The 23629-nt window shown below is 33.9% G+C and overlaps 1 protein-coding gene across 1 annotated transcript in view; it reads right to left on the reverse strand.

Moving 5' to 3' along the window:
- The window catches only part of PKHD1L1 (PKHD1 like 1), a 210346-nt gene that overhangs the window by 88653 nt on the left and 98064 nt on the right, over window positions 1-23629 (reverse strand). Inside the window, exons 39-50 of the mRNA XM_007488230.2 lie at window positions 22728-22976; window positions 21856-22005; window positions 20174-20348; window positions 18636-18792; window positions 18037-18193; window positions 17108-17187; window positions 16334-16463; window positions 14435-14564; window positions 12334-12575; window positions 11091-11227; window positions 3812-4841; window positions 392-583 (exon numbers count right to left, since the gene is read on the reverse strand). Of these exons, the coding sequence (XP_007488292.1) occupies window positions 392-583; window positions 3812-4841; window positions 11091-11227; window positions 12334-12575; window positions 14435-14564; window positions 16334-16463; window positions 17108-17187; window positions 18037-18193; window positions 18636-18792; window positions 20174-20348; window positions 21856-22005; window positions 22728-22976 (2829 nt within the window). The remainder of the gene's footprint in view (window positions 1-391; window positions 584-3811; window positions 4842-11090; window positions 11228-12333; window positions 12576-14434; window positions 14565-16333; window positions 16464-17107; window positions 17188-18036; window positions 18194-18635; window positions 18793-20173; window positions 20349-21855; window positions 22006-22727; window positions 22977-23629) is intronic.

The raw sequence follows: 23629 nt of genomic DNA on the forward strand, positions 1-23629 counted from the left end.
GTGTTCTTCAAATCTTAAAGTGCTATTTGTGTTAGCAGTTATTATTGTTAATAATAATATATAATAATGTCATTTAATAATTTAATAATGACAATAACCTAAATGTCCCAAACCATAATCAATAATAGTAATAATCATGGCTGATATTTATTTAGTGTTTTCAGACTGTAATGTTCATTAAATACTTTATCTTTGTACTCAACAACCCTGCTGTGAGATTGGTGCTATTATCATCTCCATTGAATAGATAAGGATAACAATAGTACCTACAAAGAAAACACAATAATGAACTAAACTATTGTTAACAATGATGAGAATTTAATTCAATCTAGTCCTTTTAAACACATTTACACAAGATCTATGAGAAGTCAGGCAATTAAGTTAAACTTGCCAAAAGAGTCTGAAAGAATCACATCTTTTTCCAGCAGAGAGATTGGGGAAGGCTTGTTGAATGCTAATCGATGGAAACTGACAGAGGAGTCACATACTGATCCAGGAAAACCAATGCTCCATTCTGTTTCTTGTTTGCAATGTGCAAGGTCTAACAATGAGCTGTGTGGAACAACTGAGTGTCCTTTGTGTTCTGAGGAATAAACATACATTTTATTGCTTTAACTTCATTGAAGAAAATTACGAAACAATGAATTGCTTGCCATATATAGCAGAACCATATTTTTTCTCATTCTTGGAAAGTAATATGATACATAACTTCAGATGAGCAAGAGGAGACAGAGACTCTAAATAAACCAGCAAAAGGCTACTGGCAGAGGGGCTGATGAATGAGGTGAAAGAACGTGAGAGGAGGAGAAATTCAGCTCAGTTTATCTTCTGATCACTTCCTCATTCTAAACTAATCATACTTTGTTAATTATATTCTAAGCCCTACTAATTCTATCTTCTAAAAGACTACGTATGTTCTCAAGGATCTTTTAGATATGGCATTTTCTAAGGTCAGTACCTTGGACAAAGCCCTGGTCATTCCCATCCTTGTTATAGTTCTGACATATAAGTGACTCCTTTAATCATTTATGAGACTTACATATCCTGTTATTTTCTCCCTGGATTCACTTACTTATAATATCTGGATTTTTAAAAATGATTTTAAAGGAATAATAGCTGACATTTTATATAGTCCTTTCAGAGTGGCAAAATGTTTAACAAACATTTTTCATTTGATCCTCACAACAAACCTGGGAGGTAGATACTATATTTATTAACTATTTTACAAACAAAGAAGCAAAAGCTAAGTGAGTTTAAATGACTTGTCCATGATCATACCCCCAGTGTCAGAAACAGGATTAGAATCTAGGTTTCTCTTCCCTTTGATAAAAGTGGGCAATGGGTAGGATCCTCATTTTCTGAAAGCTTGTGTTTCTCACCAGTTAGCACTAGTTAAGCTTAAAATGCAAAATCTGTAGTTTCAGCATTAGTCTAACATAAATTGCAGAATCTGTATTATTCATCAGTTAGCCATTTTGTATTATTAATCACCTGTACTGGATCTATACCTCTAGTGTTCTATACAGAGCATCAGCTTTAGGCTGTTCAGTATTATTAATTGCTCATATTGTTCTGTATTTACCTTTGTTCTGAACTGTTAGGCATTATTAACTATTTATAGTGTATTGTATCCCCCTACCTCACCACCATGTTCTCATTCCAGAAGGGTAGGGAGACCTTTTCCACATTGACAAATGGTGGCAGGTTGGCAATGGGGGGAACATGGGACATGCACACTAAGGGCTTTGGTAGTTCAGGGAAATCCTCCAAACCTGTGCATATTTCTTATTCCCTTTCTGGTGTTCTCAAGTTCACCTATGATGGGTGAAACCTATAACTATACCTGCAATGCCTCCTAATGACTAGGAGTGGGCTATTCTGAGACAAGGTAGAGATTTCCCTGAAATGGGAGGCGACAAATCTGCAGCCCCTCAATAAATATGCAAACCCCAATCCACATGGGGGAAAGATGTGGAATGCTGCTACACATGTGAAGAGTTGCTATTCCACCAGCTAAGGGGCTACTCCATCAGCTCCATGGCTTCTACACTATTCTGCTAGACCCTGGGCTAAACCATCAATCCTAAGGTTATCTGATTAGCCCTCAGACTATTTCATCAGCTATAAGGCCATTTTCTTCTTCAATAAAAGTATTTTCTTCCTTCTGGTTTGAATAGGGTTTGAGCCTCCTATTCTTGGGGCAAGACTTAGCTACAAACTTGGGTGTGTTTCTTCCACAATACCTTGAGGTCTACACCTCTAAATATTACAACATGCTGAATTTCAAAAAAATAGACAAATAATATACATTTCTATCCAAATTCATAGAAACATTGGGCATAATGAGATGAGATGACATATAAAGCCCTTTGAAATAAAAATGCTACTCAAATATAAGATGGTATTGTTATGAAACAAATTTAATTAAATTGATCAAGAATCTATAAATGCTTCTCAACTAACATAAAATTTGAGTGGATATTTGAAAAGATATCACTAATACTTTTAAGATCTACAAAATCTTTAGAACTTCTTTAAAACTGATTTTCAGAATTCAGAGGAATATTACATGATTCAAAAATGGCTTTACCAATCTAAGAAACATGTATGCCAAAGAAAAGGGAATTTATCAAAATTTATCATTATCATAATAGATTATATACTTTCATTTAAACTTTCATTTTCTGAGAATGTTTAAGGAATAGGTGTTCTGATCAATTGATCCTTGTTTTTAAAGAATCAAAATACAACACAATACACATAACCCTAAAATTCTGCTTAATATAACATTATCTTTCATGACTCATCAGGCACATCAGAATCCTGCTATGTTGTCTGGGGCTTTTGCCATGAACATTAGGTATCATTACATGCTCTTGAATGAGCTAAATCAGTACTAATTCCATGTTGTACATGAAAGTGACATTTAAATAAATGCCTATTGTCAAATTGTTCATTTGTCACTAGTCTTTTTTCTGATTAAGGAAGAGTGTGCAGTTTCTAAAAGAAAACCCTATTACTCTTTCTGGTTTCTTTAATTCTAACCAAGTGAGCCTTGTTTCAATTTTCTCAGCCAATGAACTGTGAATTTTTGCTTAGAGATATGCTTCTCCTCTTAACAGGCTACATAGCGCAGTGGCTATTGTTTTGGGTTTATAGCAAAGAAGACCTGGATTCCTATCCTACTTCTGAAATTTATTAGCTATGAGACCATGGGCAAGTCCCTTGAACTCTCTGTGCCCTCAGTTTCCTTGTCTGTAGAAAGTAAATACCATGTCTAACCCACAAAGCTGTTGTGAAGTCTGAAAAGGTAATAAATACAAAGGACTTTTGAAATTTTAATGCACTATTATAACTTATAATTAAATTTGAAAAGACAGTTATAGAATTCAACAAAAGCTGATATATTTGTCTTATAAGAACTATAATCTGCCTTTTGCCCAAAGAAACTCTGAAAAGCTTAAAGTTTTATATCTTAAACATAATTTATTTATATGTACATATTATATGTTATATTACATATGAAACTCATATATACTGGAACAGATAGGTGGAACAGTAGAGAGAACACTAGTCCTGGAGTTATTTAGACCTCAGTTCAAATCTAATCTCAGACACTAAACTATCTGTGTGATTCTGAGCAAGTCACTTAATCTCACTTTGCTTCAGTTTCCTCTTTAAAGTGATTATGATAATAGCATCTCTCTCCCAGAACTGTTGTGAGGATAGGTTAAGATAATCATAAAGTGCTCTACTGACCTTAAAGCACTAAAAAAAGTTGGCATCATTTTTACATTAGAAATAGCAATACCTGTAAGTGTCCCATCAATATCAATCAGTACAACTTCATGTTCCCATCGAAATCCAGCTTTGTTTGGTGCATGAAAGTATTTGATGTTCATAAATTTAGCACTCCAGCCTCCACATGCATCATTGCAAACTCCAAGAATGGATGTTACTCCCAAAGCAACACAGTTTGGACGGTCAAAGTTCATGAAGTCTACAGAAGATACTGTTAATCCCTCATTAAATGGGAGAAGTAGACCCTTTGAAGTACAGTATGAAGGGCCCAGTCCCAGTTCATCAAGGTGACCAACAATCTTGGCATTTTTTATCAATGCTCCATTGATTTCACCCCACCCACCCACGTATTTAGCCAGGATCATCTTGGTTTCTATTCCAGCATCATCATTATTGATCATCACAAAGTTATGGAACTGAAGAGCTCCCCCATTGACCCATTCAGCTCCTTTTTGGCAATTCCAAGTAGTCAATGACTTAAACACTGCAGGTAAAGGAACAGTAGATGTACAAGATCCTGTTTGCATGGGGAAATACTCTTCAAAAATCCACAAACCAAACCAGCCTTGTGAATGAACAGTGTTGTTAAAGAATTCTCCAAGAGGAACTCTTTTTTGGCAAATTTTTGGGTCATAGGAGGGTCCATCAGGGTGGTTGTTCATTCGGTACCAGAAACCAAAGTGAGTGCCACCAGCAGCAGCATTGTGTCTTAAGGTATTATTTGGGTTGGTTACCCAAAATGCTGCTGGAGTCACATCATCATTTAGAAGGCTAGTGCTTTGCTGGACAAATATTGCCAGATTATATTGAAGGACATTGCCATACTCAATCCCATCTTCAATAAAAAATGCTCCTCCTTTGATGTCATAAATGATGTTCCTCTCAACAAGAAGGTGGTGTGTATTGTGAATGGTAACTGCTCTGTTATAGGTCTGGTGAATGGCACAGCCCCTTACATAAGATGAGAACTTCAAATCTCCCAACAGATGCCAATGTATGGGATATCGTCCCAATCGGAAAGCCTGGCCAGCATGGAATACCTAAAAAACATACAGTTATATGAGTCAGCATGGTATAGTAGTGAATAGGCGATTAAAGTTACATTTGGGAAGGCCTTAGACACTGGCTGTATGACCCAGGGCAAGTCACTTAACAACTCTCAACTTCAGTTTTCTCATCTCTAAAAATGAGGCAAAATTGGACACAATGGCCTCTGAGGTCCATTTCTGCTTTAATTCTGTGATCATTTTAACATGACTCTTATATAGTTCCTTCTTTATTATGAGACAGTAGAAAGGTCTTTAGATTTGTAATCAAATTATCTGAGTTCAAATCTTAGCTTTGATAATTGCTATCTATAGGATCACAGTCAAGCCACCTAATTTCTCTGGCTCTTAGTTGGAAAAACAAGGATGTTGGATTAGATGATGCCTAAGGTCCTTTATAATTTTTAAAGATTAAAGATAAAAAATTGGAATTCTTTCTTACAGGTTAAGTGAATTGCCCATAATCTCACTTTTAATATATATTGCAGGGGATCTTAATGTCTAAGTTTATAAAGTCCAGTGATCAAGAGCTTAGTACTAAGCAGTGATGGCAAATGTTTTAGAGGAAGAGTGCTCAGACTACATGGAGAGGGGAAGGGGAGAAGCCCTATTCTGCAATCCTTTGGCTTTCTAGTAATAAATTTTGGTGACCTCTGTGCTGGGGCAAGGCATGCATGTCCACAGAGAGGGCTCTGAGTGCCCCTCTCTGGCACATGTGCCATAGGCTCACCAACATAAGTATTGGGGGTTTGTGGGAAGATGGAGGAAGAATAAAGTTCCTCACCCTCCTAATACCTTCCACAAACTATCAAAAATAACTCCATAGAATCAATGCTAAAAGTGGCCAAAGCAGAGAGCAGTCAGGAATGAAGCTGAGAGGGAAAGGGCAACCTGGGAGAAAAGTCTGACTTCCCTGGCTTCAGTCCCACCAGGAATCATAAACACTCCTGAATAAACAATCAGAATTAACAAACTGTAGGACCTGAGGTCAAGATCAGAGCAAACAACCCAGAATCAACAAAGCAGGGCCTGGGCTAGGACCAGCAGCCTTATTTACTGAATCTAGGATTCCTGAGAATACCATTGAAATCAGCTGAGGAGGGCTCTGGGAGCACCTGTTTCCTCTGGGGCCTCTGCTCTGCAGGTCCCATTCACCCACAGCTGGGGGTTGATGGAGTGAACACTATGGAGTCTATGGGTTCCAGGCCCTGAGGGCAGGATCTTCAGCTTCACTGCTGACCAGGGAAGGACTTTGGGGGCCCAAGGAATACGAACTAGACATGTGCTCCATCCCAGGATAAGGCATAAGGAGAAGAGGAGTGAGGAAGGAGCACACATCAGGCTAAGGAACTGGGGCCCCATTGGCTGTAGTCACTTGGGGTGAGTGGAGTCCAAGTTTTCTGCTGCAGAGGGAGGTGGGCTATTTGCTTGTTGTTGCAGTGGCAGAACTGCTCAGGAGCTCTGATTGGAACAGCAGAGGTCAGAGGCCTGGGGCTTGAGTGGAGAACAGGGACTACATATGACCCTGGATTATAGAAACTGGAAGAACTAAATAGGGCCCAGTAAATAACAACCACAAAAAAATCCTGAAACCTGAGGCACAATCCCCCAACATCCTAGGAACTCTGGCACTCCAGTATAAAGCATTAAGTCTATTGGCCTGGCTACTAAAATTTAAAAAGAAAATGAGTAAGCAAAGGAGAAAGAAAATAATTATTAATAGCTGTTATGGGGATAGAAAAGACCTGGATACAAAACTCAGAGGACAATCAAGTAAAAGAACCTACTTCTAAAACAAAAAAGGAAAGAAAGAAATTGGTTAAATTGACAAAAAAGAGAAGAAAACCAAATCACTAGCATTAATAATAAAAGGATGAATATGTCACCAAAGGAGATGAAATTAAAGCATAACTAGGAGTTATATTTTGCCCCAGAATTATAGAAAAACAAATTTAACAATGTAAGAGAAATAGAATGCTTACAAAAATATAAACTGCCTAGACTAACACAGCAAGAAACAGAATATTTAAATAAATTATTTTATTTTATTTTAAACCCACATTTTTCCTTTTAAAATTAAAATTGTGCATTGGTTCTAAGGCAGAAGACCAGTAAGGGTTAGGGAATGGAGATTAAATGACTTGCCAGGTCACACTGTTAAGGGTCCAGTTCGTCACCCACCACCATGGAAGACCCACAGACAATGCAATCAAGCAGGAGGGTCCTTTATTCTGGTATACACCGGGGGAAGCTCAGCACAAGTCTTCCACCTGCAGTTGTGAGTGCAGAGTCTTTTATACCCAATGTCTGACAGCATATCACTAGCCACCATACGTGGCCCACAAGTTTCTCCTGGACTCTACATTTTGGGCGTCGGCACATTTAGGTTCCCTGACAGGGGTCTGTTGGTCAGATGTTCTATAGTGATATGTGCTGTACTGACCAAGCAGCTCCCTGCTTGGGGCTCCTTCAACACACTAGGAAGTATCTGAGACCAAATCTGAACCCAGGCCCTCCCCTCTCTGGGACTGGTTCTCAATCCATGGAACCACCTACCTGTCCCTAATGGACTGCTTTTTAGAAAAAGAAATTGAACAAGTAATACATGAACTTCCTAAAAAAATGAGGACCAGAGAAATTTATAAGTGAATACTACCAAATATTTATAGATTGACTAATCTCAATATTAAAGAAATAATTTGAAATAACAGGTAAAGTAGGAGCTTTATCAAACTCTTTTCTGAAATAAATATGGTATGGACACCTAAACCAGGAAGAGCAAAAACAGAGAAAGAAAACAATAGACCAATCTCATCAATAAATATGGTTTCAAAAATCCTAAATAAAATAGTGGCTACAATATGTCCCAAAGACAATATACTGTGAGCAAATAGGATTTATACCAGGAATGAAGATATGTTTTAATATAAAGAAAACTATCAACCTAATTGATAATATCAAAATAAAAGTAATAAAGCCACAGGATTATATCAAAAGATGCAAAAACTTTAACAAAATTCAATTGTCATTCCTATTGAAAACACTGGAAGGCATACCTATAAATGGATTTTTATTTCCTTAAAATTATATGAAGCATCTACCTAAAACCATTAGCAAATATTATTTATAAAAGGAAGAAGCCATAAGGCCTCCCAATAATATCAGGGGTGAAACAAGGATACTTATCACTAATATTATTTAACATAGTACTAGAAATAGCAACTAGAAAAGAAAGAGAAATTGAAGGAATCAGAATGGATAGAGGTAATAAAACTATTTCCTAGATATAGACCAATATCTTACCCAATTCACTAAGATAACAATCAAAATGGATACATGATCTATACATAAAAGGAGATATCATAAGTAAATTAGATTTTTGGATAGGAGAAGAACTTATAAGTCAACAAGAGATAGAGTATTGTGTAAAATGGACAATTGTGAGTACATTAAATTGAAAAGTTTTTGAACAAACAAAACAAATGTTACCAAGATTAGAAAGAAAACATAAAATTGGGGAAAAATTGTAGACAGCCCCTCAAATGGAGGTCTTATATCTGAAATATTTAGTTTCAAATTTATAAGAGTAAGAGCCATTCCCCCCAAATCAGCAAGAGATATGGACATAATTTTTTGATGAAGAAATCAAAGCCACATATAGGCATATAAAAATGCTCTAAATCACTATTGATTAGAGAAATGAAAACCAGAAAAGTCCTGAGATATTGCAAATTCATCAGACTGGCTAAAATGACAAATGGGCAAAATGACAAATGTTGGAGGGAATGTAGAAAAATGGGAACCCATATGTTCCAAAATATTTATTACAGCTCTTTGTAGTGGCAAAAAAACTGGAAATTGAGGGGATATCCGCCCATCAACTGGGAAATGGCTATACAAATTGTGGTATATGATTGTGATAGAATACTATTGTCCCATAATAAGAGATCACCTAATTAAAAAAAAATGTGGAAAGAACTACATGGGATAATGAAGAGTGGAATGAGTACAACCAAGAGTATATTTATTATACGAAGCTACAGAATTAATAGTGGAAAAATAAATTGGGAATGTTACCTACAGACTGTGAACTGATAGGTGAAAACATGAAAGGCTTAATTTGTATAAATATGTCAGTCTCCTGATGTTACCTTCTGTGATTTGTGGAAGGTGGGGGAGGAACTGGAGCATTTGTGGATGGGATTTATTATTTATACATGAAAAAGTAAGTTAAATTTATAAGAGATGTGATTTGATGGGCATCTCCCCATTTTCTAGTTCTTTAGTACCACAAAAAGAACTGCTCTGACTGTGTTTGTACACATGCAATCTTTGTCTTTTCCTTTGATTTACTTGGGTATGAACTAGGAGTGGTATTTTTGAGTCACAGTTTTATAGATCTTTGGGCATAGTTTCAAATTGTTGCCTAGAAGGGTAGAAATAGTTCATAGCTTCACAAATCAGAGTGTCTGTTTTCCCATATCCATTCCAATGTGTGTCATTAGAAAGCATAGGAATAAATGGAGCTTTTTCTTAAAATGATAGGTAATATTTATATAAAATCAAAATCAAGAATCTGTAATGGGGATAAACTAGAAACATTTCCAATATTATCAGGCTTCATGAAGCAAGGATATCTATTTTCATCAACATTATTTAACATTGGTTGCCAAATGCTATCTATAGCAATAAGAGAAGAAAAAGAAATTGAAAGAAAAGACAGAGGGAATAAAGGAATAAAGGTATCACTTCTATACTCTATACTCTAAATAGCCAACTAAATAACTAGTCAAAAGAATAAACAACTTTATTAGAGTTGAAGGATGTAAAATAAATCCATACAAACCATCAATGTTTCTATGTATGTGCTACCAACCAAACCCAGAAGGAAGAGATGGAAAGAGAAATTACATTAAAAGTAATTGCTGACAATATAAAATATTTAGGAGTCTACTTGCTGAGATACAAATAGGGACAATAGGAACATGATTAAAAATACTCCAAATATTATGACTAAACAAAGCATAGAGAACATTATGAGATGTAAAACAGATAATTTTGATTACAGTGAATTTAAAAGCTTTTGCACAAACAAAATAAATGCAACTAAGATTAGAAGGTAAACAACTGGGGAAAATTTTATTGCAAGTATCTTTAATAAGGACCTCATTTCTCAAATATATGGAGAACTGATTCAAATTTATAAGAATGTAAGTCATTTCTGATGTTTAGAGGATATGAACAAGCAATTCTCAGATGAAGAAATTGAAACAATATTTAGTCATGTAAAATGCTACAATTCACTGTTAATTTGAGAAATACAAATTAAAACAACTGAGATTCTACCTTATACCTATCAGACTAGGTAATATGACAAAAAAGGAAAATGATGAGTGTTGGAGGGGATATTGGAAAATTGGAATACTAATACACTGTTGGTGAAGCTGAGAACTAACACATTCTAGAAAGTAGTTTTTATCCAGGGATGAAGGGCCATAAAGCTGTTTATATCTCTGACCCAGCAATCCTACTGGTAAGTCTATATCCCAAAGAGATCAAAGACATGGGAAAGGGGCCTATTTGTACAAAAATATTTATAGTAGCTCTTTTTGTGTTAGCAGAGAATTGGAAACTGAAGGAATGTCTATCAATTCAGAAATGGCTGAAAAACATAAGATCAGAAGGAAAGCAGGAAGTATGTGTATGGGATTTTTATAGCATTTGCTCTGATAAAGATCTAATTTCTCAAATATAAAAGGAAGTGAGTCAAATTTTGAAAAATACTAAGTATTCCCCAATTGATATATGTCAAAAGATATGAATAAGCAGTTTTAAGAGAAAAAACTTTTAGTAGTCATATGATAAATACTCGAAATAAATAATAATTAGAGAAATGCACATTAAAGTAACTGAAGTACCACCTCACACCAATCAGATTAACTAAGATGACAGAAAAAGAAAATGACACAAAATAGAGAGGACTTTTGATTGGTCATCTCACTCGGAATTTGTTTTGATTCACTTTAAAAAGTTTTTTAGAAGGGTATGTGAGAGTGCTAGGAAGGGGAAAAAAATGTTCATTTCATCCTGCCATCTTGGCTCTACTCTTGAGATAAATTTTTTAAAGCATTTTGCCAACCTTAAAACATGATATAATTTCTGGCTATTTTTATTATTAAGCTAGCTATACATTCACTTGCAATATGAAAAGAACATAAACCTATTTAAAATGCAACTACTTACCTCCACATATTCTATTCTTCCTGTGACTAGATTTGCACTAGGTTCTGGAGCATGAAACATAATACAGGCTCCAAATTGGTCACTTCCTATTTCTTCACCAAACTTCCCTTGTAGACATGTCTGGGTAGCAAATTCCCCTTGAAAAAGATGTTAATACAAAATTTCAGCAATGATTAAATAATCCACGTATACTTTTAAGCATATTAATAAAGGGATTTTGATTCAGTTTATCAGGGCTTTTCCATAAGCAATTGAGGTAACTAAATCCAGCCCATTGCATAACAAAACTTTTCAAAGCACTCATATCTATCATCTTTTATCCTTGTATACTCTAAGGTATGGAGAACAGCTATTGTTATCTGCATTTTTTTTAAAAAAAGGGAGCTATGGCTAAAATACTGAGTGAATTTCTACTCTGCCACCTTGTTTCCAGACACAGAAGGGACTTTTCAAAGTATAAGGGAAAGAAGAATCTTTGTTTCTCCAGTATCCCATTTATATAGATATTGCAGACATTTGCTGAATGCTTTCATAAAAAGCAGATTGAATTGATTGAATTTATCTAAGCCCATTTTTTTTGTATAATGCAAAGAATGTGATTATTATTCATTTATTTAGTGGAATTCATGGTAGTAATAACCATGACTGAAATATTCAGGAGAATCATAAACTATACTGGGTGCCATTCTGTAATTGAATACATCCCAATTGTCCAATATTTATAAGTAACATCACAGAAGACAGGATGTAAAGTTTTTTATGGTAATTAATGATATGCATTCTTTCATCAACTTTTCAGATTCTCAGCTGAGTATTCTCTTAGAGAGTCATAGATTTAAACTAAATAATATAGAACATTAGATCTTTTTAAAAATATGCACACACTATAGAATAAGTCAATAGTTAATAAAAGTAAAGGATCATATGATTTTCTATCAAAAAGGTAAATAGTTGATCTTCCTAAAGAAACTACTAATTTCTTAATGCTTTTTCTTGAAGGTATTTAAGTTTCTGTGCATCCTTCAAGATAATACATTTTTATATTTCATTATTAAAATATACTTACTGAAATATTCTACTTTTAAAACCTTTAACAACACTTCTGAATTTCAGCATACAATAATACTGTCAATAAGGACTTTGACCTGCATTTAAAAATTTAATTCATATATCTTCAAATAATCCAAGGAAATTCTAAACAAGAATAGCATGATTAAAATAGTTATAGTATTTCCAAAAATACCTGTATCAAATCCATCAGGACATGCTGGTATTTTATCATTCCATACCACATTATTAGAGCCTCTCACTAGGATATTTCTTGTAAGAACACCAACTTCTGCCCTTGCTTCAAATGATGTTCCATCAGGAAGTGTGATAGTCTTTCCTAAATGTGTATATTTCAAGGGATTGGTTAGCTTTACAGTCATGCCATCCTCAGAAATGGATGCAATTGTATTCTTTTCATTTTCTCTTTGACTGTGTCTGTGAAACAAATACAAAATAAAACCATAAGATTAATGTGAAAAGCATGAGCATAGCATGTGTTTATTAGCTTTATGCCAAACTTGGGGTCTGTGAGAAGATTGTGGTTTAGGAAAAGAGGCAGAACAAGAGCTCAAAGGATCATGGATCAGGTTGTTTATTACACTCTGGTATGTAAGATTGAGATTCCCCAGCCTTACAGTCCCAAAGGTGTATGTACACACAAATAGTGGCTCAGGGACATAGTGGTATTAGATCCTGATGGAGAGCCCACATCTCTGAGTCTATGCCTTTATATCTGGTTATTGTTTCTGAGCTGATTCAAAGGAAACCAATTATATTGAAATATAGTTAACAGGGGGCAGTTAGGTAGCTCAGTGAATTGAGAGCCAGGCTTAGAGATAGGAAGTCCCAAGTTCAAATCTGGCCTCAGATCTGTAACCCTGGGCAAGTCACTTGACTCCCCATTGCCTAGCCCTTAACACTCTTCTGCCTTGGAACCAATACACAGCATTGAGTCTAATATGGGAGGTAGGGGTTTAAAAATACAGTTATCAAAATATTAAAAGTTCCAAGTTCCCAGACACCCTGAAACCTATCAATGAACTCAATGGGATCCCAGGTTAAGAGACTCTGAGGCTTCCAGTTTGAGATGCTGCTTTTTTAAAGTCTACTCTAAGCTACAAGGAAGCTTTCCTTGGTTTTCTCCCACTACCAAATAATGCCCTCTCTGTACTTCCCAAAGCATTTGACTTTTACTTCTTTTGTGAACTCATATTATTTTGAAATGCAGTTATTAATATATGTTATATCATCCTACTAGTATATCTTGTATGAACTCCCCATCTCTCTCAGCAATTAGCCCCAAACTCTGCACATTAAGACTCTTAATAAGGATTTGTTGAATTGACTTGAATACAAAGTTCTATGTCATAGGAAGTATATTTTCTCTATGCTTTATATAGTACCTAAGCATGTTTGCTTCATAGAAACTGAGAAAGAAATGTTTGAAAAGGGTAAAATGGAAGGAGAGAACTCAACTTACTTATACCAAAATCTAAATTATACCATTTTCAATTAATTCTCATAGAAAGACATTTCTATAAAATTGACTTTAAAATATTCTATTGGGACTTTCTTGCTAATATGATGCTTTTGCTAATATACTATTAAAGTATTTTTTCATATGTCAGAGCACAAGCACTTGGAAGTTAAGTATATACTTAACTCTCTTTAGCATCTGCATGTCTATTTTTAACTTGTAAAATGGCAAAGTGACAAAAATTGCCAGCTTGAGTCTTAATTTCTTAAAAAAAAAATAAACCCTGAAATTAAATGCGTGTCACAGCCTTAACATTATTGAGTGGTTTTCTGTCTTGAATTATCATTTGTTCCTTGATAAATATAGGCATATCTAATCTTACTGTTGCTTGTGATTTGAGCAATAAAGTGAAATTTATTGTTTTCTTTAAAAACTTAGTATAGAGATATTGTCAGACTGTTCTTTCTTTTATTTCCTATTTATTAAAGTACGTGATTAAACAGAAGAAGGACTTAGAGGCAATTTTAATGAAAAAAATATTTCATGGATTCAAAGGGTCCTGTGGACATCAACTCCTCTTATGACTTTTTTTTCTACCATTACAAACAATTGGTATCAGTAGTGGGAGTAGTGCCACAAAAAGCAAGTTAGAGCCACAAAGCAGATGTCCTCTGTTTCTTTAGCGAGCTTTAATTAAGAAACTTTGTTAGAGTTTGGAATTTTGGCAAATACTACTTGATTCACTTAAAGTACCACATTAAATGAATATTACCCGTTACATATCATTTTATTTTTTTAGGGGCTTCTCTTGTTGTACCTGTGTCCAGTAGTTGCAATTACAATTTTATCTCCCACATTCCATGTTACAGCTTCCTGTAAAACCAGAGTGCTCTCCCCTGCTTCTGCAGTCTGAGCCAATCGAGTCCAGGTCACGGGAATAGGTAGACCTAGGGTTGTACAAATCCAAAACACACACAGATGGCAAATTCGTGTATATTTTCATAGGTATTCATATCTTTATAAGCAAAATGCTAAGGCTAGATTTTACATTCATTCATATATGTATATATGTAAATAATACACTAATATCTATTATCTATAAATATTTATTAATACACACTTATTATATAGATTTAGAGAAATATAAACATAAATACATAGCACCTTCCCTGAATTGTGGGCAGATTTGTAGTAAGCTTATACCTTAGCATTCTGTCCTTCTCCATATTTTAAAAGATCTAAATATGCCATATAACCAATATCTTAGGATTGAAGGCTGAGAGGCTCCTTAGAGACCATCTTGTCCAATGTTTTTTCCTTTTATAGATGAGAAAACTGAGGTTCAGAGAAGTAAGTGACTTTTCTAAGATCTCATAGGTTAGTAAAATGCAGAACCAGAATTTAAATTTGGGAATCAAACTCTTAAATCAAATATCCCATTCAGTGTGGGTCAGGGAAAAGTAGCCTGGCTTTCAAATTAGAATATTCTAATCTCATAACCTCTGTCTGCCACTTATTGTGGGTGTAACACTGGGCAAATCACCTGACCTCTGTAGGCTTCAGTTTTCTCACCTTTAAAAAAACAGGAATTAGATAAATTATATAACTACTAATGTATCTATGTACTAAAATATATATAATCATAGATCTATAATTATTGGCAGCTAGTTGGCACAGTGAATAAAGTGGTGAACCTTCACTCAGGAATACTTGAGTTAAAATCCTGCCTAAGACATTCACTGTGTCCCTGGGCACCTTAATCTGTCTTAGTTTCTTCATCTGTAAAATAGAGATAATAATGTACCCTACTAATCAGGGTTGTTAAAGAATAAAATGAGATATTTTAAAGTTATTTGCAAGCCTTGAGATGCTATGTAAATGCTAGCTATGATTATAATAAAGAAACCTTTCAATAAACCTTATTACAGTTATCATTTTGTTTTTTATAGAATTCAAAAGTAGTCGTCCCCTAGTTAAATTGATAATAATTAACTATGGAATAATGGAATATACTTGTTTCTTGTCTAAGAAACTGCATTCCTACAAATACATTCAGTATTTTGTCTAATTTTTAGATGCATAATATGTAAACCCATGTGTAAAAATTCAGGCTTATGAAATAGAAATAAATGGATGCTCATGGATATTATATAGATATTCATTCTACAATGCCCTTGGGGTTCATTTAAATACAACATCCATTTGGGTTTTTTTTTAAATGATTGTTTGCAAAAATTTTACTTACAGCTTTTAAAAAATATTTTTAGATTCTGAATTAAAAGGTATGATATCTGATCCCAGGTTCACAATGAACTACATATGTAACTCTGGGCAAATAACTTCTCTCTAGGTTTCATCTGTACACTGAAAGATTTGGACTAGATAATCTTTAAGGTTCTCTCTAATTTGAAAATCCTATAATTAGCTACGTTTAGTATGTAGGAAGCCATGCCAGAATATTTAAAACTAGAGCTAAGGAATAACCCACTTTCAGATGACTGATCATTCTCTACTTCTATATTTTATAGAATCCTTCAATTTCACTTTATGCAAATGGCTAATGAATTTCATTCAATAAGTAGTTCTATTTGTAACTGACAGGTGGAGAACTTAAGTCATCAAATAGCCAAACCAGTAGAACAGTGCAGCATTCTTGCCTCTAGATTCCATTGCAATACTTCTCTAATCAAGTCCCTTAAATATCTAGCTGAAATACCATGAAGGTCAAGTATTCCCTCTCTTATGGCCAGAGTTTTTGCTCCATAGACTGGAAGCTCAGGAGAACGTAGGTGTCCATGTAGTGTAATAATTGCTTTGTGTTGGAAGGGAGATGCTTCAGTTCCAATCTAAAAGAGATAATGTCATACAATAAAAATGAAATTTTCATTTCTGTCATGTGAAGCAATGAATACTATGTTTTTTATTTTGTGTGTATAGAGGAGAGGGATGACTTCAATTCCATATTGCCCTTGGTTACATTCCACCCAAGAGGTTAGCCCATAATAGAATGGCTGTCTGACTGCTTTTAAGTCTAGACCTCTTTAAGAAGTTGTGTGATTCCTTGTTGATGATGCCATAAAAGGCCTTTGCTCTGAATAACTTTTGAAGTACCTTTGAACTCTGTGGTTCTTTGATTCTGGGATCACTCACTTTCCATTTCCCAAAATTTTTAGTCTTATTTCTTAGCTATCTATAGCATGTGCCACTTCTTTTCAGAGGAGTTAGAATGGATTGGTTGAGTCTGAATAGTTCTTATAATTGAATTTTGCTACTACTCAGTGTTCAACTTGATATCACTTTGCTGTTTTTCTATGAAAAGACTTAATATAAATATTCCTTATTTCTGATCCCTCTCCTCCACAAATGAAAGTCTTCTTGCAAGTCACACTAACTTTGGAGGAATTAGGGATCTTTTAAAAATATACCATATGTAAAGAAAGAATGGAAAGGCAGAGGTGAAACAACAAATGTTTGAAGTTCTTGTATGTACCTGGAGAGTGCCTCCATCTGTAATCAAAATGTTCTCTGCCTGAAGCTCGATGTCTGCCTCATCAAATATCAGACTTCCCCCTATGAATCAAGCCATTTTGAAATTCATTGCTATCAAAAGTACAATTACAAGTTAGAAATGAAAATGAAAATTGTTAATAGCATTTAAAGAACATGTAAATTAACGCACTGATTTTAATACAGTAAATTTTAATTTCCCTTCTCATCTCATACATGGCTGGGGCTATGGATGGAATTGTAGTTTAACTCTTTAGATCTTAAGCAGAAAAATATTTATTGGTGGTTAGAAAGTCATGAGGCCCACTCATCAAAATTTAGGGTTGAATTCTCCTATATTGACTTTTATTTTACAATATATAATATAAAATAGCTATACAAATTATTATAATACTATAAACTCAGAGCTTTAAGAATATAAATGTAGGCCTATAAAATGATAATGAAAGAAGAACTTTCATGAAGAGTGAAACTCTGATATACAGCTTTAGGATTGTCCTTTAAACTACTAATTTTCATTGTCATTTACTGAATCTTTATTAGTACCATTAGTAAACATTATTGTGGAGCATTATTTTCTATCTATTGGACAAATATAGTTACTTTTTTCTGAATAAATACATTTTATAGTAATTTTTTTACCACAAATTCATATTTTGGACAATCACTCCCCAGTGGGGGTACAGCTATGGGGAGCCATTTGGTTTAACAGCAGTCCAGCACTCCAATATACCCTTAGGAGCCTCTGCAAAGTCTGTAATGACCCTGCCTCATGAAAAAGAAACTAAAGTATTTTCACTGTCACAAAACAACTACATGAATAGGGGAGAGAGAAAGAGACAGAGAGACAGAGACAGAAAGACAGAGACAGATACATAGAAACACAGAGACAGAGAGAGTTTAGAAGTTTACCTTGAATAAGCAGCATTTTAAGAACAGGTGTACTTTGATCCAACAAAATTATTTGTCCTTTTGTAATTACAACAAGTGACCCTTCCTCTGGGGGAGACTGGCCTCCCCAGGAAAAATTGGAGGACCAGACATCAATATAGAGGAAATCAGCAATATCCTATAATAGAATATGTTTGTGTCAAATTTCCAAAACCTTAAAATACTTTATTAAATTTCACAGAATATCTTGGAAACATCATTTTGTTTTAAACACACTAGTAGAAAAATTACCTAAGAACTTCCATTTTTACAATATTTTGCAGTTTAAGATACTTACAAATTTGACCTCATCATGACTTTGTGAAATAGGTGGTTTAGAAGGTTTAAGTGACCTGCCTATACATTACATGAGGAAGGAACCAACATTCAAACCCAGGTCTTCTGAATTCATATATGGCATACTTTCTACTGTATAATGTTTCTTCTAAAAACATAACATGCATTTATACCTATATTAGTCACTTCTCAATTATCTATGTTTGAAGTCATCAGGTGTGTTCCCTCTTGCCCAAATAATAAACTGTGCTAGTCTTGGTTACTGTGCCCAATAGTTCTTTTACCAGTTTGGCAATGCCATTGTTTCCAATGTTGACATAAATTTTAACCCACTGGGAAGGAGAATGAGCATTTGTAATACAGATTATGTGTGTCTCATTGGTAGATTCCACATCGCATTCAGCTTGTCCAATTGTGATATGGACATCCTCCATATTTGAACTACAAAGAAGAAAAACAAACATGTTAAGATATTTATATTTGACCACTACAAATTTTTCTTGCAGTAGCCTCAAATTCTATTATTTAAATGTTTAAGATACTAGGATAATTTCTTAATTTTTAATCTCTATGAATTTATTTGTTCTTATGGGTTATTTTGAAAATTTAGAACTATCAGTTGTCATTCATGAAGTTTCCTGATCATATTTTTATGGAAATACATGAAATAAACGATCAGAAGAAGGTAACCAAAATGATGAAAAAAACAAACCAAGAAATAAGACTATTTAGTCTTATTGCTGCTCCTTCTTTACCCCCAAAAGCTTGCCTCAGTAATCATTAGCATAGAAGGAAAATAGGATAAATAAATGGACCAAAACCAAGAATTAGTACTGAACTATTTTCATTTTTTAGCAGCCTAGTTAAAAGATTTAATTGGAGAGACATCTGAGACTATTTGCTAAAGGGGATTTTATGGATTATCTGTGGATTCTAGTTACCCTTGCTATTTACCTTCTCATTTAGCATGAATAAATAAATGAGAGTTTGGCATACAAAAAAAGAATAATTTTTACTTGACCTATAGATGACAGTTAAAGGTGGAAAAATAATAGCTATTTCCCAATTTATTGAGGGATTTTGAGTTGACCGCATTGATATATCCTGATTCAAATATGGAGACAACAAGCGAAAGTCAATTTAAATTGAAGATGCTTTAGCAAGAGTTTCTTAACTATAAAAAGTCACTAAGGAATACTACTGATTGCTTTTCTCTGCAGATTTATAAAAAGTGAAATCTTGTTGGCATTGGGCTAATGATTTTTCAAGTTTTAAATTTCTTCTTAATAATTCAATTAATTAATTTAGAATATTTTTCCATGTTTCCATGATTCATATTCTTTACTTCCCCTCCCTCCCCCCTCCAGTAGCAAAGGAACAATTCCACTGGGTTTTACATGTATCCTTGATCAAGACCCAATATGGAAATATTATTATTATTTTCAATAGAGTGATCATTTAGAGTCTATATCCCCAATCATATCCCCATCGAACCATGTGACCAATCATAAGGTTTTCTTCTGGGTTTCTATTCCCACAGTTCTTTCTCTGGATGTGGATAGTGTTCTTTCTCATAAGTCTTTCAGAATTGTCCTGGATTATTGCATTGCTTAAATTTCTTTTTTGCTTTATCATTCTAAAATATAACATTTATGGATAGTTTCACTAGGAAATATGTGATAGTTTTCTTTTCCATCAATATATTTGAGCTAGAACTACCATAAAATAAGAAAAGATATGTATGTATGAGGAAGAAGAAGATAGAGGATAGAGGAGGAAGGTAGAAGATTTCATAGGTATCAAAAGCTCTAAAAAGCAGTACCTAAATCCTGATCCTTTGATCATGAGTCTTGTGCCTCCTTCTGTGCCTCCTCTTCTTGGTGCTACTTCAGTGATGACTGGAGTTAAGGAGGCCATGTATGTAAAGGCAGTGTTTGACTTTGTGGAGAACTCCCCATTAGCAACCCGCACTTCACAGTCTTGATGAGCTCCACTGCCTTTGGGAATAAGATCACAATGAAAAATGTTTACTTTTTTTTCACTTTTTTACCAATTCTATATAATTCCACAATCAAAGAAAACATGCTATTAAAAGCTGAAACATGCCCCTAGCTATAATTCTTGATTCTATGAACCACAGGCTATTGAGCAACTAAAGAAATTATCATGACGTTCATGAACTAAAGTTTGGCCATTTTACTTCTAATAGAACCCTTTAGGCTATTAAGTCAGAGCCTATGACTATGTTTCACTCAGTATATTAGCGGCTTTTAACCTTTTTTTGAATAATGGATCCCTGTAACAATGTGACAAAGCCTAAGAATGTTTTCTCAGAATTATGATTTAAAGTGAATAGAAACAAAACTGGAAAGGGAGCAAATTTTATTGAAATACAGTATCAAAATGTTAATAAAATAGGGTTACTGGTGCTAGGCTAAGAATCCTTACCACATGAGATGATAATGATGATAATATGATGTTAATGGTGATAGGTAACATTAATACAATGCTTGGAGTTTTAGACAATGAACAAAATATATGTTATCTAATTTGATCACCTGCAGACCCTGTGAAGTAGTTGCAATTATTATTACTACCATTTTACAGTTAAGGAAACTGAGAGTTAAATAGGTTAAGTGAATCACTAAGGGATACACAGTCCAAGATTACTGACCCCTAGAAGACTGAATTTGTATTGATCTTCCTGGACTTAATTTCACTAGTCACTGATGCTGAAGGAAGAAAATACATATCAATCATTTTGACTGCCACTGATTTTACATGTTTTTGCACAGATACATTGGTTTATCCTATTGAATAAGAATTAAATCTATGAAATTTTAAGATGCCTTAAAGACCAACAAGGCAGAATTTGGAAATATCCAGAGACTGAAATGCTCAGACCCAATAATCAAGAACACATGGGATATTGAGTATATGTGTGTGTGCATAAGAAGGACTATGCTGTTAAATAGATATGAGAATTTAGGGGAATTATAGCCTTTAGAGGGACTGGTCTTCTCACCAATAATAGCCGATAAATGCTATGTTATTGTAAATAAATCAAAAAGTGGTATGGAAATAGTAATGAAGAGTTCTCTGAGCACTAATATATGGCTCATTTATGGGATAACTAAGAGAGTATTTTATTATGACTGATCATAAGAAAGTCATAGAATATGACTTGAGAGATATGTGAGTCAAGAAAATAATATTTTGGTAGGAAAGGAAAGAAAAGAAGGAAGACAAAAAGAAAATAAGAGCGAGAAAGAAGGAAGGAAAGAAAGAAAAAGAAAGGAAAAAGAAAAATAAGAAAGAAATAAAAAGAGAAAGAGGAAGAAAGGAGGGAGGGAGAGAAGGAAGGAAGGAAGGAAGGAAGGAAAGAAAGATAGAGTTCTTCAAATAAACTACTATGAAGCTAAATGAAGCCAATATAGAATCTCAGAACAGGATAAACTGCGTTTTTCATTTTTCATGGCAACAGTCTCTTTAATCATCACTTACCATTATTAAGTGGAACTTTACAAAATAAGGTGTTACAATCAGATTGAAGTCTGTCTACTTCACATTCAGTGCCACACACTGATACTGTTGAGCTTTGTGGATTAAATCCAGAGCCAATCACTGTCATTGTTAGCCCACCACCAAAGCTCCCTACAGATAGAGATTAAAAGAAAAGGAGAAAAAAAATCTATTTAGGAGAAATTCACCAAAAAGAATATTCTTTATTATTGTGACTTTTAGCCTTAAAGTGCCCACTAATTATAATAAACATGTTTAATCATCTGAAATCTTACAAACAGCATAGTTCCTTAATAGAATTTACTTAAAATACAGTAATTTAAATACTGCCTCTATTTTGCTCAAGAAGAGCAAAGAGAAAAAACATTTAAATGATTTCCTTTCTAAAAAGTCATTGATAATTTGATTATATAAAATGTCAAATACCATGACAAATTAATCTTCTAATTTAAGTACCTGCTGCTTGTAATCAAATACTATAAATTTTTAAGAAAAAATTTTCAGTAGAAAAAATATTTAACTTAAAGAGAAAAGAATAATATATTCATGAATTTGATTACCTCACACTTTGTAGTTTTTCCTCCTCCTACCCTGTTTTTTAAATTGTTTGTTTTTTATGGATAACCTGAATGTTCTGAGGATAACACTTTGGTCCACATGATATATAATGTGATAAGTACTGCCATTATTCAGGTTAGTATTTTTTGGTTATTAGAGGAGATATCTTTTAGCATTTTAGAGAAACAAGAAAATGAATTCAGGTGATAATTTTTCAAAACATTTATTATATAATCACATTTTTATTGCATTAACTTGAAAAAAATGATCTTTTTTATGACTTTATCATTAACTACCTTGTCTTGGAGAAAGATTCTGAACTGTGAGTGAATACTCAAAAACAGTCCTGGAAACTGCATAGCCTCTAGTCAGATGTCTCAGCATAATGGGGAAAATGCCACCAGCATGGTCCCCAACTCTGCAATGCAATATGCTGTCATTGACCATTGTAATATTACATTGAGCATCATCTATTGTCACTACAACCTCTGAGATATCAAAACCAAATGAAGATCCAATGATTTCAATTTCAGTGCCGGGTGATCCTTTAAAAAAAAATCATAAAACAATCTATGATTTACTTATATGCACTTATTCACTTATTTAAACAAAATTATATTAAAATGGCATTACCTTCAGTAAAAATACAATGTTTGCCAAGGTATTCTACACAGATTCCAAATTCTGTATGGTTTTCTGTGGACTAAAAATCTAAGAGCAAATTATCTGCAATTAGTTTAGCTATCAAGGTTCCTCTAACTGTTTCTCCAGATCCTAGATTGGTGAAGGGTTTATTGGGATAGTAGAAAATAGTGGGGAGGTATTTGGGATTATATATAAGCAAGTGTTAATTTCAAAACTAAATGTAAATTATCTGGAATTATCATAAAAATGCCTCTTTCTTTATCCACCATTATGAGGGATTACATACTAATTAATGTATCTTAATATCTAATTTTTCATCACATATTTTATCTACTAGTCTCTGCAGTAGTATCTTATTTTCCTTTCTAAAAATCTCTAACAACTTGAGATTTTTTTATATTTACATGCATGCATGCATACATATACACTTGTAAATATATGCATGTAAAAATATATGCATACTCACGCATATGAATACTACATATAACCATATGTACAGATACATATATAAACACATATACACCTTAAGTTATAAGATTTTTAGGAAGGAAAA

This window comes from Monodelphis domestica, chromosome 3 (genome assembly GCF_027887165.1).
Source record: "Monodelphis domestica isolate mMonDom1 chromosome 3, mMonDom1.pri, whole genome shotgun sequence".
NCBI lineage: Eukaryota > Metazoa > Chordata > Mammalia > Didelphimorphia > Didelphidae > Monodelphis > Monodelphis domestica.